This window comes from Artemia sp. Qi Xiang Cuo, chromosome 6, assembly GCF_049724085.1.
Source record: "Artemia sp. Qi Xiang Cuo chromosome 6, ASM4972408v1, whole genome shotgun sequence".
NCBI classification, from domain to species: domain Eukaryota; kingdom Metazoa; phylum Arthropoda; class Branchiopoda; order Anostraca; family Artemiidae; genus Artemia; species Artemia sp. Qi Xiang Cuo.
This window is the reverse complement of record NC_142799.1, coordinates 33,666,442-33,682,401: the sequence shown is the minus strand read 5'-3', so window position 1 is coordinate 33,682,401 and position 15,960 is coordinate 33,666,442. Positions and strand designations below refer to the sequence as shown.

General features: G+C 35.1%; 1 protein-coding gene across 2 annotated transcripts in view; it reads left to right on the top strand.

Moving 5' to 3' along the window:
* The window catches only part of LOC148951148 (glutathione S-transferase kappa 1-like), a 40,659-nt gene extending 31,329 nt beyond the window's left edge, over positions 1-9,330 (top strand). For both annotated transcript variants that reach the window (XM_089090673.1, XM_089090672.1), the window contains exons 5-6: positions 5,668-5,820; positions 9,084-9,330. In XM_089090673.1, the coding sequence (XP_088946799.1) occupies positions 5,668-5,820; positions 9,084-9,221 (291 nt within the window). In that variant the 3' untranslated portion in view covers positions 9,222-9,330. The remainder of the gene's footprint in view (positions 1-5,667; positions 5,821-9,083) is intronic.
* The last annotated feature ends 6,630 nt before the right edge of the window (positions 9,331-15,960 follow it).

The window sequence follows — 15,960 nt, the reverse complement described above, 5'->3', positions numbered from 1 at the left end:
ATCCTTGCACTGCTCAGATTTCACCAATCAGTAGACCCAGGAATTGTAAATGCCAACTTTGGTGGAAATCAAACAGTATTTGTGAAATGTGTGCTTAATATCCTTCGGCTTTGGATTGTCAAGCTTCTTATTAATAATTTTCAATGATGATCATATAATGGTTTAGGACCATTCTCGGAATAATTCCCGAATAATTGTGAATTGAAAGAGGTGTAACATGTCTATTTGTGTGAATTTAATCGTAGGGGGAAGAGGAGGGTTGTAGGGAATACTTCCCAAACGGCTTCTTTTTGGTCCTTTCATTATACAGATTGAAAGCCATTCTATGAGTAAGTTTTCAACAAGATCTTACTTGTTCACCTTTCTATTAAAATGTATTTATAGTTTTTATTTTGGATTGGCTATTGACATAATTTTGGGTCGTTGCCGCTGGAGCTGCATAAATTGTGTAGTTCCCAGAATAATTTTTTTGAACTCTTTGGACATTTGATCAAAATTACTATTTTAAGTTCTTTAGTTCTGTAGTGTGTATTTGCGGTTCAAGGAGCCCTTGCCTAAGTTTTCTATGACCGTTCATTGTACATGACGGACAAAACTAATTTTTGTCTTTGCAATAGATAGAAAAAAACACGAGAGATGCATTGCTCTTAACTAATCACTATGAAAAGCAGTAAAAACAAGGGCATTTTTTATGTAGTTTTAGAGGTTTGGTCAGGGTTTGTCTACAGAGTATCTTCTGGAGTATGTTACGTGTCAATATGTCAGAAACATCCGTTTGAACAAAAATTATGTTTTTTCATGAGGATTAGCTTTAGCAGGAATTATGGCAGCTATGATTCTGTGGAGGCGTATTTGCCCTCTCGAGCTGACATGGTGATGTGTTGAGTAATTTCGAGATTTAAAACAGCAAGGTACTTTAAAGTTTTCCATATTTTTTTTTTTTATCTGACATGTTTTGAAGAAAAAGATATATTTTGTTTGAGCCTTTTTTTTCAGAATTCCCCAAGCAATAGTTCTAACATTCATATATGAGAGAAAATTAGTATGGAAATTAGAAAACACAATCTTTGCAAGGTAAAAAGTAAGATATAGGGAGCAAGGAGTGGTTTTACTTGTTGAAGAGCTAGCTAGTTTCTTTTACTATGTACAACTTAGTGACCAACAGTTTTTCGAATTCGTGTGCTGCCTATCTAATGAAACACTTCCTATTTTTTATCCTTGTAAATTTCAAACATATTACATTATATTCTCTTTAATACTAACCAGTTTCAAAAAGAAATTCTGGTGGTCCAGTGCTCAATTGTTAGGATACTTAGTTGTGACTCTTGACTTTAGACATATTCTGTGTTTCGTCTGTTTTTCGGGAGTTGATGTCTCTAAAGCAGTTTATTCATTACAATGAAACACTCATCAAACAGCTCGTGGTGACGAAGTGCAAGTTAAGACCGACTCGCGCTAATAGTAACCAATTTTTTTTTTAATCAGTGTTGATAACAGTAAATATAAGCCTCAAAAGGTTTTACTTTTTTTTTTGGTGACTTTAAATGCGTAAAATTTATTAGGTTTAAAGCTACTCACTAAAAATTGCAAGCTTGCTTCATTTTCAGAAAATGGTAAAAAAAAACGGGTTTTGAATATTGATGAGAATTAAACCATCAAATTCAGCATATCACAGAACCCTATTGCAGAGATTTCAGGCCTCTGTATATAAAAAGGCATAATTTTTTTTCGAAAAGGATGATCACAGGTGCATGTTTCTTTGTTTATTTATTTTCTTTCTTTATTCTTGTTGTTTTTAATTTTTTTTTTCACGGGTTGTCGTATTAACATATTAAACCAATGTTTCCGCAATATTGGGGAAAGTCTCGTTTCAATAGAAGTCGAAAGTTGGAGTCCCCGTTTCAATTAGCCAAAAAAATGTGTCTCAGTAAAGTGGCGTTTTCTGCCGTTTTGTGGCATAAAGCAACAATTTTTGCCCGCAAATTATGAACTAGCAACTTAATTTAAAATTACGCCAGTACCATGTATCGAGCTTCCCAGGTTCAGAGTCAGTAATACCGCGCGGTGGCGCATCCGTTAGTAATCAATCTCGTGGTCCGTGTGAAATAAAGGGTTAATATTGACATTTAAAGCTTTATTTAGCTAGGTTGAATCAATTGGGGCTTGATAAGGTTATTTGCGCTACCCTGTTAAATTGCGTCTCAGCTATTATGGAGGAGGACCGGTGAACCTTGGTCAAGGTGGGGGGGGGGGGTCGGTCTTGAAGCCTCGTGTTATGCTCAAATTTTCTAACTCTCCATGAGCCTTGAGATAAATGTAAGATGTTTGGGGTAGGTAGAAATTATAATTTAATCTCCCTTCATTTTGGGATGTTTTTGGACTGAGTCTGTAATACGAGGTGTTGTGCTGGGTGATAGCTTCTTTCTGATTGTGAAAAATGTGTTTTTTTTATGTGTAACATAAATGTTTACGTTTATGTCCTTGCCGACATGAAAGCTAAAGGGGTCAGTGGAGGCGTCATGCCAGGAGCTTTGTTTTTACCGAGATTGCCTTGAGCATTACATAAAGGCTAGTATACATTTTCCAATGTGTTCTTGTTTTCCTAGCGGCAATGAACCCCTGCTGGTGTCCACGAGGGGAATCCCTGTAAATAATTTTTTTTTTTTATTTCGAAGAACTGACACTGAGAACGGTGGAAATGATGGCCCTAAAATTCATTTGAATATTTCAGACCACCTATCCCTTCCTATTAAATGTTTGGCTAGTGAAGTTTTTTAGGTATGATCATCATTCTCGGAGCATTGTTGAATGAGTATTAAATTAGGACTAAGTAGTAGTTTTTTGGACAAAGGACGAAGTAGTAGTTTCTCTCATATTTAAGAGAGTATCGGATCAAGCAGTTCGTGTTGAAAAATTGTAAGTAAAGATCGACCCTTGTCATTAGAAACCGTAACTCTTAAAAATAAAGTTTCGGTTACAATACGTGCAGCTACAAAATCTATTATAATTGCTGTTTTTAAGCATGCAAAACGTCTTAATTTTAATGATGCTCATCAAAATTTACTAGCTCATGAACATATACAGAATTTTGAAAACAGAAATTGAACTTCCCCCAAAATAGGTATTGTCTAAATGGAATTTATGAACGAAGTGAAAGTGGAAATTTGTTTCCAAGCACCAAGCCTTAACATACCTCGGTATAACATGATAATGACATCATAAGCTCTTTCTCACTCACTGTGGAACAAGTCTTGGCTGGTGCCACATCTAGTTACGCAAAATCAGTTGCGCTTAAGTCTATTTTTAACTAGTATGTTCTTGCCAAATTGTAAAGCGCGGTTTCCTTGCCGATTGTCTGCTACATCAGTTCCACATGGTATTGATTGTCGCGCCCAGATTATCCTAAAATCTGATGCAAATTTTGTAAATATTGAAAATTTCTTTTACGATTGACATTTGCATACACGAAATATGCTTGGATAGCTTATAGAATAGTAATAGTAAGTATATGGACAAATACAGTAGGTAATAGAATAAAATGTATGGGATTTGCTTTGTCAGATAATAGATGTTTAAATAGTCATGCTAATGGAGAAATAAGGACAAGAAACCACCAGAGCCATTGCTGGCGTATAGGGCTTTGGATCGACGTTTCAGAGGCTAGAAAACATCATGTTAGTAATTGATAGAGATGAAATGGCTATGTGTGCATGGAAGTTAAAACATAAAATTGCTTAAAATGATATTTAGTAAAAAAAAAAATTACCAGTGATTGGACATGAAGCAGAGATTTGGGATGGAGAAGCGGCTCAGTAGTTGGAGCCCCTCCGGCTCCAGTATTATAAAATGGTTTTTAGACTACATCAGACAACCCAATCGCAAATTCTGAATATCAATATGGGAATGTTTTCTTTAGAGCTCCGCACGCTTATTTTGATTTAAGTTAATAAGACAAAATGAAGATAGACTATTTGGAGCTGCATATGGAGAGATTTTAAAAAATGGTTTGAAAATTTCTTGGCCGTCCCAGGTTAAATGATTTCTAGGAAGAGTTGGAATGCCTCATTTATGATCTTGGTCCTCGTGATTTACCTAGAGATTTAGAGAGTCCCGTACGTTTTTCTAGACGGTCCAGAATTTCAGAATTAGCACGGGCTGGTTGGCTATTCAACAACATTGAAACATTATAATCTGGCTAAATCTAGCTTTAGAGGGGAAATTTAATTTAGACCTAACTTAACAGGTAAGGTTTTATGTCGATGGATACAACTAAGGCCAAATCTTTCCCAATTCAGAGCAGGCAAAAGGCATTTGATAAAAAGAGTGTGGTTTCCAAAAGGGGGTGTGCTTGTCCCCTACGATGAAGATTTGGTACATTTTCTCGGGGAGTGCTCGATGCTTTCTGATTTCAGGGGGAAATATTTACATGGTACTGATTTGCATCTTCTTGACCTTCTTCAATGTAGTAACCCAATAACGATAACTCTAGTTGGTGTGTATATAGATAAATGCTTAGAAAGAATGAAAAGTTTATGTGATTAAGTTATTTTGTCTTTAGATTAGGTATTTTTTCGCTCTCTGTTCTCATTTTGTGTGCTTCGTAATTTGTTAACCATTTCCATGTGCTTTTTGTTTTTTTTTGTGTATATAGCCTCTGGGCTTTTGAATTACACCGATGTATCTATAATACTAAGACCCTGAAAAGCAAAGTTTTACCATTAATATAAACTTACTACCACACTTTTCAGCTTTCCCAGTGACATTTTGTTCCAAGAGAGCTGGTAAATTTTGAGAACATTTTGGTTTCTTATTCCTTTCCTTAAGGATTGCCTTAAGGATTTCCTTAAGGATTTCATTCTGTTGTTCGTTTTTTGTTTTTATGTTTTACTTCTCCGCGTGACTTGAGTGGCTTATTAACGAATTGAATTAAATATAAGTGACCCGTTATTATAGACGATTTATCCAATAAAATTAACAGCACTAGGCTGCGCATTAAATAGCTTTACATTATTTATTAGAGTGTTGGCCAATCGAGTCTCATATGGGGGGATGGCGGGGGGGTGGATTACCTCTTATTTCAGAGACGATAGTTTATTTTGGAAAATTGTATTTTATTTTTAAAGTCAAATACGCTGTATGAGTTCTATTATTTCTATTGAATCAAACAAGAACATGTTTGATAGCATTGTATATGGAAGAAGCATTTTTTTATTTATTTATTTACTTATTTTATTTTTTATGTATTTATCAAGGCCAAACCCTTTTGACCCCCCATAACCTCTTCTCTGTCACCGATCTCAGTACTTTTATGTGTTTCATTTGGTATTGTTACTTTGTTTTGCTGCTTAATACTTCGAAAAATAAATAAACTAAAACGACCTCTTTTTGTCGAAGCATTGTTGTGTAATAGTTAAACTAGGATTTAAGAATGGGGTTGAGGCAAGTTGTAATCCCCTTAATATTTAGGGTAACTCTTGGTACGGAAATAGCAGATTGTTTTTGTTTAATAAGACCAGACACCATCGACCCCCAACTCTCCTCTCTTTGACGTTTTGTGTTTGGAGCTCATTCCTTTATAGGTTTCATTTTGCGTTACTATGTTTATGTTTTTACTATTTTATGCTAGGTTTATGTCTGTTATCTTTTTTTTTATTTTCTTTTTTGTAGGATGAAGACATAACACAAAATGAAAGTCTCGAAGCAGCTGCAAAAAAAGCTGGTTTTCTTGATGCAGATTTGAATACTGCCCTCGCCTCTTTTGAGACACCAGAAGTGAAAAAGAGGCTTGTAGATGTGACAGATGAAGCATTAGCTTATGGTGTAAGTATCTTACACCATATGGCGTAAAAGTGTACTTCAAAAGAGACCTTTTAAAGAAGAAATGAGAGAAAGGAAAGACATACTTATCAAAACTATCATAAAATAAGTGCAACAAACCTTGTCTTCAGGCTTGCTTTAACTTTGATAAATAAGTCAGCTTACAATGATGAAAATATCAAAGTGATTTATACTTTTAGGTTTGCCGAAAGGTTTTTCCAAGGGGGAGGGAGAAATATAAAACTTAAATTTAACAAAGCCGAATAAACTTTAGCCTCAACTATTTTTAGAGAAGCTTTCCGGTTGATACCAGGTGGAATGGAGTTACGACGTGTCTAAAAGCGAAAAGAGAAAGGAAATGAAAGCAAAAACAGGAATGATATGCATACTTATAGAACTTCAATATTAGGATTGAAACTATAGAAAAAAATGAAAAAATTATTTTGCTTCCATCAACTTTGAATCAATGAAAGGCATGCTTTTATTTTTTACCCTTTGGCTTACTTTTAATTTTTATCCTTTGGCTTGCTTTTATATTTTTTACCCTTTGGCTTGCTTTTATTTTTTACCCTTTGGCTTGCTTTTATTTTTTACCCTTTCGCTTGCTTTGATTTTTTACTCTTTCGCTTGCTTTTATTTTTACCCTTTCGCTTGCTTTTAATTTTTACCCTTTGGCTTGCTTTTATTTTTTACCCTTTGGCCTGCTTTTATTTTGATTTCATGAAGGAAAAACAAGAAAGGGAACTTAAAATAGAAAAAAAATCAAGTAAAATGTTTTTAAAATATACACTAACTTATTTGAGGAGGGAAAAAATTGAAACTTATGGCTTTGGTTCCAAATACTATTAGAATGTAATTTGTTCGTGAGTAAATATTTTTGCCTGCGATGTGTTTGGAATAAAAATAGATATCTGACTCATGGGAGAGAAGGGGGTATTCCCAGACTTGCAACACTGGTGTCTTGGTTTTGGATTTCCTTCTAGTGGATCGAATATATCTTCCTCACTGATAAATTACCAGTTAGTGTGGTAATTATTATGAAAGTTTTGTTTGTTTAATATATGATTTATGAATATTCGTGTTATTCATTTTAATGAAGGTGTGTTTTTTAGTAGCAATATTTATGCTCTAAAAAAAGTTTTCATTTAGTATTTTTCTTTTATATATATATATATATATATGAAAAAGTGATTTTTTTTGTAGCTCATGTGATTCTTTTGTTGACGTGTATGTATTTTTTATTTTTCAAATTAAATTTATAAATATGTATCTTGAAACCACATAAAATTATGATTCATATGAATCGCAACCTCAAAAAATCCATATGAAAGGTTGCATCTTTTTATCTCGCCTTGTCGGCTCCTATGGACTAGAGATCGTACTTTACCAGGCTCTGCCCAGCGCCAGAGCCATGATAATTCTGAAGTGTCCATAGCATTCAGCTAACTTTTAATGTGAAAGAAAGACATGTTTCTATACCGGTCTTTTGGGAGGCATTTTGACAAATCGGTGGGTTTGTGGACGTTCACTAGAGACCATATTTTTTTTCTTCTTTGTATGTATCAATCTTAAAGACGAGTAGGTGTACCTCGTTGTAAATTTTGTATGCAGTAAGGAGGTTTCATTAAAATATGACGATTTTTATGCATAGTTCGGCAAGCATAACCTATTTTTCTTACGGCTGGGTGGGAGGGGGGAGGTCTAATTTTTAACCTTCAAAGAAAGTTTTATTCTGAGTGGGCGGGCGTAAGGAGGCTTTTTGTTTAGGAGGGAAGGGGGGAAATATTTTTTTCTTCAGTCCTCATAAGAGAGTATGCGCTAAGGTTGTTTTTTTCTTATTATGCCTGTCGTGCGCAGGCTGATTGGCTCTATTAGTATTTTGTCAATAATTTGTTTTCTGCATAAAGCTGTACACAGCAGTCACAATGTAGATTTTAAAAATTCACCTACTTCTGCTGATTGAAAGTACTCTTCGATGTCTTGCTTAGTTTTGATATTCCCGTTGTAGAAATCTTAAGTTTATTGCCTCTTCAAAGAATAAAACTGTAAGGAGTCAATTTTTTTTTTTTTTTTTTTTTATAGTTCTTAATAATCATTGATTATGAAACTATTTAATTCTTAAGAATTGCAACTCTTTGCTTAGAAAAAAAAGAGAGAAAAGAACTGTATGTTGTGAATATCTTATTAATAGTAATAGCATGCAAATAGGAATTAGTGGATATTGATTTTTCTGATAGTGATACCGCATTAGTAACTTTTTAAGTTTCGCATATGTTTTTCACCCAGTTACAGGAGTAAAAAAAAGAAGAACTGATATCATTGAATGTAAGCTACACTCGAAGTGCTATATATTCATACGAAAAGTCTTTCCATATCAAAATAATTCCCAAATTTCAGCATATTTCAACTTTGGTAATTAAAAAGACGTTGTTTTACAAGAAAAATATCGAGTTTCTTTGAAAAGTTTTTTTTTGTGAAAAATGAGAAAAAGGATAAATAATAATTTTGGCGGATAAAATAAAATCTCTTGGTAATTTTTTGAATATTTTTTTTCCTCGATTTTTTAATATCTAGAAAATCAAACAAAACACAGAAAAACTAATGTAGGGATTTTTTAATAAAAATACTAAAAGAAGTGTATTTTTCAAAATTTAGGGTTAAGGGGCAAAAATCTAGGAGCGTCAGCTTAGTTGGTGCCACTGCTAGCATCTATAGTTTCGGAGTAAAAATTAGATAAAGGTAGGTGAAAAAAGGGTAAAGAATACGCCACTGGAGTTTCAGTCCCTACCGGTGGTGCTTATCTCCATTTCGTTGCTCTTCAGCAAGGAAGTGCAACGGGGATCTGGGAGCCAGCCATCCTGTGCTTTTGCACATCCTTCCTGTTTACCTTCCCAGATTTCTATAGCCCTCTTCAGAGATGGGCTAACTCTGGCTGAGCTTACAGACTCACACCACTGACCTTCGTTCCAAACCAAATAACCAGTGACACCAGGACTCGAACCCCTGTCCTCATGTACAAACGATTTCAAGTCTAGCGTGCTAAACACTCGGCTAGGACGGCTCTTTAAGTAGACAGGTTGCCAGTTACAATGCTGCATTTTTTATTGCTATTGATTGACAAATTTGTGAAGATCCTGTGACTCGGATGAAGATCAGCTTTTGAATAAAATATTTGATTAGGGTTTGTGCAACAGTTTTTTTTTCACCTAATTAATGTCTGTTTAAAAGTATTTCAAAAAGATTAAAAGTATTTCTTTACTTTTCAGGCATTTGGAGCTCCTTGGATTGTTGCTCATACTGCAGATGGCTCAGAGTCATTTTTTGGCTCAGATCGTTTTCCTATTTTGGCTATGACACTTGGCGAAGAATGGCTCGGTCCAAAACCAATGCCAAGTAAACTTTGATGTTGATCGGTATAATACGTATATTGTTTAATAAATATTGGAGGAATTTTATCGATATAATGGTTCCTTTCGTAAACATAATTGTTGTTAAATATATATTGTTGGAGTATGTTTGTTTTTCCTTTTAGCTGATAATTTAACCTTTACAGAATTTTGTTCAAACCAGAATGACGATAGAGTAGGCTAAAATAAAAATCATAAATACACGAACGTTAAAAGAAGATATAACGTGTTACTTTTGGGGAGACTTTAGAGAACTAAATTTTCTTTTGGGGAAATCTGAGGAAACCTCGAAAAACTTGAGCACAATGGAATCGCTGAGGATGGGTAGGTGGGATCGTGTTTGAGCATGTTTTTCACAGTGGTAAGGTGTTCTAGCAGTGATTACGGCGCTTTGAGATTATTTGACACCTTTCACACAATAAATGTAGAAAAAAAAACGAACAAAACTGGTTTTATTTCACTGTGAAAAAACAAAGACCAGCTTAAATAGACTTTTCAACTGCGATTGAAATACAGAAAGTAAAACCAAATAGGATAAGAAAAAAAACAACAATTTCCGATATTGCTTAAGCAGAATTCTATTTTAATCAAAATGAACTCACATGGAACGGAAAAATATTCTCCCAAACTTCAAACAAAACGAAGCAGATATTCCCTAATGAGCAAGGCAAGATCCAAAACTTATAAGTTTGCATGCACTGTATGAAATAAGACATGCCAAAATTCAATAAGATAAAACATGCCAAAAGTCAAATAAGCAATGCCTCATTCACTATAGAAGAGAAAGGTGAATATGCTGCACGTGGCATCATTGGAATCTCAGTAGGACTAAAATAATAGAAACTGGGCTATAAAAATCATCAGTCACTTTTTTTGTAGAATTCAGCATTATCTCCTAAATGGCTTGTTGGTGCCTTTAATCCAGTTCGCATCTGAAGTTTTGCTTTCATGATATTGTCGTCAAGAAACGCTGCTCCTAACTTCTTAGTCTCTTGTTCATCAATTCTATTTTCAACATTTTGCTGAAGTACAGCTGATCAGCACACATTACATTATACAGCTGATACTAGTATGACCGATACCCTGTACTTTTTGTCATAAAATGAGCGATTAGTATTCTATTATTAGGACTTGGCAGCTACCTTGCTCGTTATGAGTTCTATGCTTGTCTATCTACTCCATCATTCCTGTCTTTGTGAAAAAATTCTATTTCACTTAATTTCATGTTTCCTACACCTGGGTTTCTGAAACTCCTGTTTCAGAAAATTGATGTGGTCCTGAATTCCAGATTTCGAATTCAGGACCAGTATCTAGCTTATCTGCGCTTTGGAATATGAGCTGGTCCTCTTAATTCGTGCCAAAATAATTTTCTTCCCTAAATTTAGCCATTTTATTCAATTTTAATGTAGCCATATGCTTCCATGATCTTCGGCCTGTTTGAAAATTACGAGACAAATGGGAGTTCCACTATGAATTCACTTTCTAAGATCCGTCTTGATTCACTTTCCGAAAAAGCAGAAAGTGTTTCCAGTTGCAGAAACCCGAATGGAAAGTTATTCCCGTCCGTCTTCACCTGCAAAAACACTTGGACAGTGATCCTAATGAGTTTCCTGAAACTCCTAATAAGTCTAGTTCGAAGCGTCTAAATTCGTCAGTCAAAATGTCGATACGGTAGTTATTTCTTGACGTCGTAACATTCCAAGTTGCAATTTGCATATTCTTTAAATCATTGAAATTATTTTAATCTCAGGGAAAGTAATGGTGCAAGAATCAGTACAGGGCAGAGACCAACTCATTTTCTCAGGTCTACACCGAAGCGCTTCAGCCGGCTTATAACTAGACGGCAAGAAGTCCCTGGGACTTCCAGTTGAATGGAGGCTCTGTGCAATCCTGGGCCCATCTTGGCTACAACATAGTTTTCAGCACTTGGCGATGCTCTTCTATCAACAAGAGTCGAAATTCTGCACAGATAGTCTCAAGCCTATTACCTCTGACTTATTATATATTCATACCTACAAATAGTATGCTACTACGGGGAGGCAATCCGTAGCAGATAAATTGGCTAGGAAGAAGTTTTTCAGCCACGGTTCACATAGTAATTGAAGATTGAAAACATGTTTTTAAAGGAATTCTAAGGAAAGAGAAGAATTTCGAAAAAGAAAAAACTTACCCAATGACAGAAAATTCTACTCCCCCTCTCCTCTCCCCTTCTGATAAGAAAACGATAAAAAAAAGCTAATCACTCTCAAAATCTGATGAATCATGCTTCTATGATGAATTATCATCAATTTCAGAGAAAAACTAGCTTTAAACAAGTGCCAAAACGCCAATGAAATGGTGAGGAAGCGAAAGGGATGCCCAAGAGCGTGCCCAAAAAGGGAGTTTCTAGATTTGGAACCTCTAAATTCAGATTATATAAATAAAAGAAAAGCATGTGCTTATTTGAAAATGAATGCTTGTGAACTGTCATTTCCGACGGTAGGCTATATCCTTGGTCAAATCCAATACTTTATTAATGTTTGGTTTCAAAACTAAGTTTTTTGCTCATCTATATAAACACTGTTTGTTGGATTGATTGGTCATATCTGCCTTTCAGTATACCATTCGGTTATCAAAATACTTAGAAGTTAATAGTTTTATAAATGTTTATTTTTGCCGAATGTTTAATGCTTAAAAAAATGTCTCTTCCATATTTCGAACTATCGCATTCTATGTGCCAGCAAACAAGACAAACGTGTATGCTTTTTCAAAGATTATATTTGAAATAATATTCCACCTTAGCTGCCGTAAAAATAAGCCAAAATGGGACGGTTGCACGCAAGGAGCACTTGGAATTCTTTCTGAAGTTTAGCCAAAAATCTTAAGCCAATCTGTCTCCATTGGTACTTTTTAAAGCTCAAAAAGGCCAATCAGGCGCATTTGAAGTGGCTCTTTCAGAAAAGTCTGTTTTTCGATGAACAATACGCTGATTTTACTCGGCCGGCTTCGCCTTGAAAAAGCATAATAAAGACAGGGCCTTAATTAGCAGTTGGTGAGTTTCGGTGATTTTTTGCTACTAAAAGCCATAATGTTCAGGTTGATCACCATAATTTGGTAGCAGCTTCATCATTTGATTATAACCCTCATGGTTCCATCAGCATTCGTTCAGTAAGGTTACAATTCATTCCGAGCAAATTGCCTTTCTTTTACCGACTACCTGAGTTAATCCTATGACCGGAATACTGACTTGTTTATTTTTCACATTTCCAATTTGCGTGATTCAAAGAAATTTTTCTATGCCTCCTTATCCCCGTCTGGGTCCTGTCCAAAGCCTACAGGTCAAAAAGCCTTAGCTATCCATTACAAGATTATTATCGAGTCTTTCCATAAATGTGAGTCATATAAACTGCAAGCTTCTGTTTAGCATCCCTACTGGAGTTAATGTTAAACCAGCAAAAGAAGATTTCCGTCTGGCCGCTAAGGTGAATAAAGTTCAGCAAAGCTTTGAAGTTATAAACAGAAAGTTAGCACCTTATGAGCTAAATTTGTCACAAATTATTCCAGCTTATAGGGCCCTGATGGTTTCACAGTCGTTATTATCTCAAGTATGCCTCCAAGCTTGAATAATCCAGCTAAATGTAAAGAATGGATCAATAAAATTCAACTATATGAGTCTGTTGTCAACCTACGATCTTAGGGTAGTAAACTGGTTGTTAAAATTGAAGATCTGCTAAGGAAATTTTGTTAATCGGTTTCGTCGATTCTTAACAATTCGAAGGTGAAATTTGTTGAAAAGAAGTTTTATGGTCTCCTTAGAAGACTTAAACATGATTACGTTATATCGAATATATCAGATCGTGATGGAGCCACTAATGCCACTAGACGTGGTAATTCTACGACAGTGAAGCTCGTTTTTGGGGATAATGGCGCCCTTAATATGCACATAAAATAGATTTATAAAATATCAAATTGATTATGATATTCCACATATTGCTGAATTTGTTGAACACAAGTGCCAGTTGCCTGGCCATATTGTAGCTACCGGGAAGAGCTCTATTCTGAAATGTGTCGGACATTCGAGCTTTATGAATCAAACAAGGACTCGCCTGGTAACTTGCTCCCAAAATGTATGAATTGTGCTAGTGGTTACGTGTTTTTTAGCCCTAGGTATTTTAAGCTTCGTGAAATAGTTGCAAAATCTGATCAGAAACGACTATGCGAGCTTGGGAACAAAGCCTTATATTATGTTTTTTGTAGTTAAGTTTTGGTGTCTTGATTCTTATGTAAGATTGAAATTAAACGTAGAGGATATCGGGAATATACCAGTTTGCCGTTGAGTCAGATAGGGTGGGATGATCTCTCCATATATTTTAGTGCCTTTTTATCTAGGGCTCTTTGATAAATACCCTCTTAGGTTTTTGGACGCGTCGTTCTTTAGAATGAACCGAATAATTGGTTTATTCTTAGTTATCACTAAATCTGAATATTTTGTCCTTTAATGAAAAGTTAGGTATGGGTGACTTAAACTGCCGTCTTTTTTTATTCCCCGTAGTCCTAGCCTAAGATGTCTTGTGATTTTGGCATGTCATTAAATTTCATCTTTGCGGCGAGAAACTGTATATGATATTAAAAACAGGCAAAGCTAAGATAGTTGCAAATTGTTGTCGTTATAATAGGCACAGTGTCCAAAAAATCTACTCTACTCTTCGTGATCACATTATAATATTGTGCCTAGATTTTACCTTTTTTTCAAGAAAATGACATCAATCCACTTTTCATTTACTATTTTTGTTACTGCAATTTTCATATTTATCTGCCACGTTCTTATTGGAATAGAATAATAATCGCTCATTTTGCTGCTTCTAATAGTACACATACCCAACGGCATCATCATTATGAACTTATTTCTGATACGTGCTTTGGGCAAGGCAATCAGCGTCATCTCATCTGTCTGCTTAATGCTGTTTAATATTTGTATAGTTATTTGTTTTGTTTTTTTCCTTTTTTTTTCTTTTTACTGAAGGTTTTTCCATTGTATACGACTCAAAAATTAATATATATATATATATATATATATATATATATATATATATATATATATATATATATATATATATATATATATATATATATATATATATATATATATATATATATATATATATATATATATATATATATATATATATATATATATATATATATATATATATACATGTATATATATGTATATGTATCATAGGCAGCGCAATCGCGCTGCCTAAGTAAAGAACGATGTTGGTACAATGTATTATTTATTTCTTTGTTTTTTTTAGACAAGGGCACTTCGTATCGAAGGCGTTGCCGTAAAAACTTCGAAAAGGACTCATTCAATTGGATTTTAGAAGGGCTTGTCCCCTTTTTAATAGCCGAAAGTGATTGGAAGGCAACTAACACCCTTTCCACGCCCACCATTTCCCCAAACACATCTAATCAAAATTTTGAGATGGCCATTTCGTTCAACGTAGTCGAAAGATCTGGAAAATATGGCTTTGAGGATTACGAACCGCCACGCCCCTCAGGGCAAGGGTCGTAAGTTATGCCCTGGGGGCATATAAGATTTTTAATAGATAGCTTTGTCGTGGAAACTTCAAAAAGGGCTCATTCAATTAGAAATTTAAAGAGCTAGTGCTCTTTTTAATAGTCGAAAGTGATTGGAGGGCAAATAACCCCCCTCTCACACCCAACATTTTCCCAAACACATCCAATCCAAAATTTTGATACAGCCATTTTTTTTTCAACGTAGTTGAGAGTTCTGGAAATTAGATTTTTGAGTATGACAACCCCCCAGAGCCCTAAGGGTAAGGGTTGTAAGTTATGCCCTGGGGGCATATAAGGTTTTTATAGATAGCTTTGTCGTAGAAACTTCAAAAAGGGTTCATTCAATTAGAAATTGAAATAGCTAGTGCTCTTTTTAATAGTCGAAAGTGATTGGAGGGCAACTAACCCCCCTCTCACACCCAACATTTTCCCAAACACATCCAATCCAAAATTTTGATACAGCCATTTTTTTTTCAACGTAGTTTTGAGTTCTGGAAATTAGATTTTTGAGGATGACAACCCCCCAGAGCCCTAAGGGTAAGGGTTGTAAGTTATGCCCTGGGGGCATATAAGGTTTTTATAGATAGCTTTGTCGTAGAAACTTCAAAAAGGGTTCATTCAATTAGAAATTGAAAGGGCTATTGCCCTTTTTAATAGTCGGAAGTGACTGGAGGGTAACTAACCACCCTCTCACGTTCACCATTCCCCCAAACACATCCAATCAAAATTTTCAAATGCGTTGTTGTAGAAACTTCAAAGAAGGCCCGTTCGATTGGAAATTGAAAGGGCTAGTTCCCTTTTTAAGTCGAAAGTGATTAAAGGGCAACTAACACCCTCTCACACCCACCATTTCCCAGAAAACATCCAATCAAAATTTTTAGATAACCATTTTGTTCAACGTAATTTAAAGGTCTGAAAATTAGGTCTTTGAGGATGACCCCCCCCCCCACGACCCTTAGCGCAAAGGTTGTAAGGTATGCCGTGGGCGGCATATAAGGTGTTTTTATAGACACTGTTGTCGTAGAAGCTTCAAAAAGGGTTCATTTGATTGGAAATTGAAAGTAATAGTGCCCTTTTTACTAGTCGAAAGTGATTTTAGGGCATTAACCCTCCTCTCACTCCCACCATTTCCCCGAACATATTCAATCAACATTTTGAAAATTTCGTCAAAAGGATC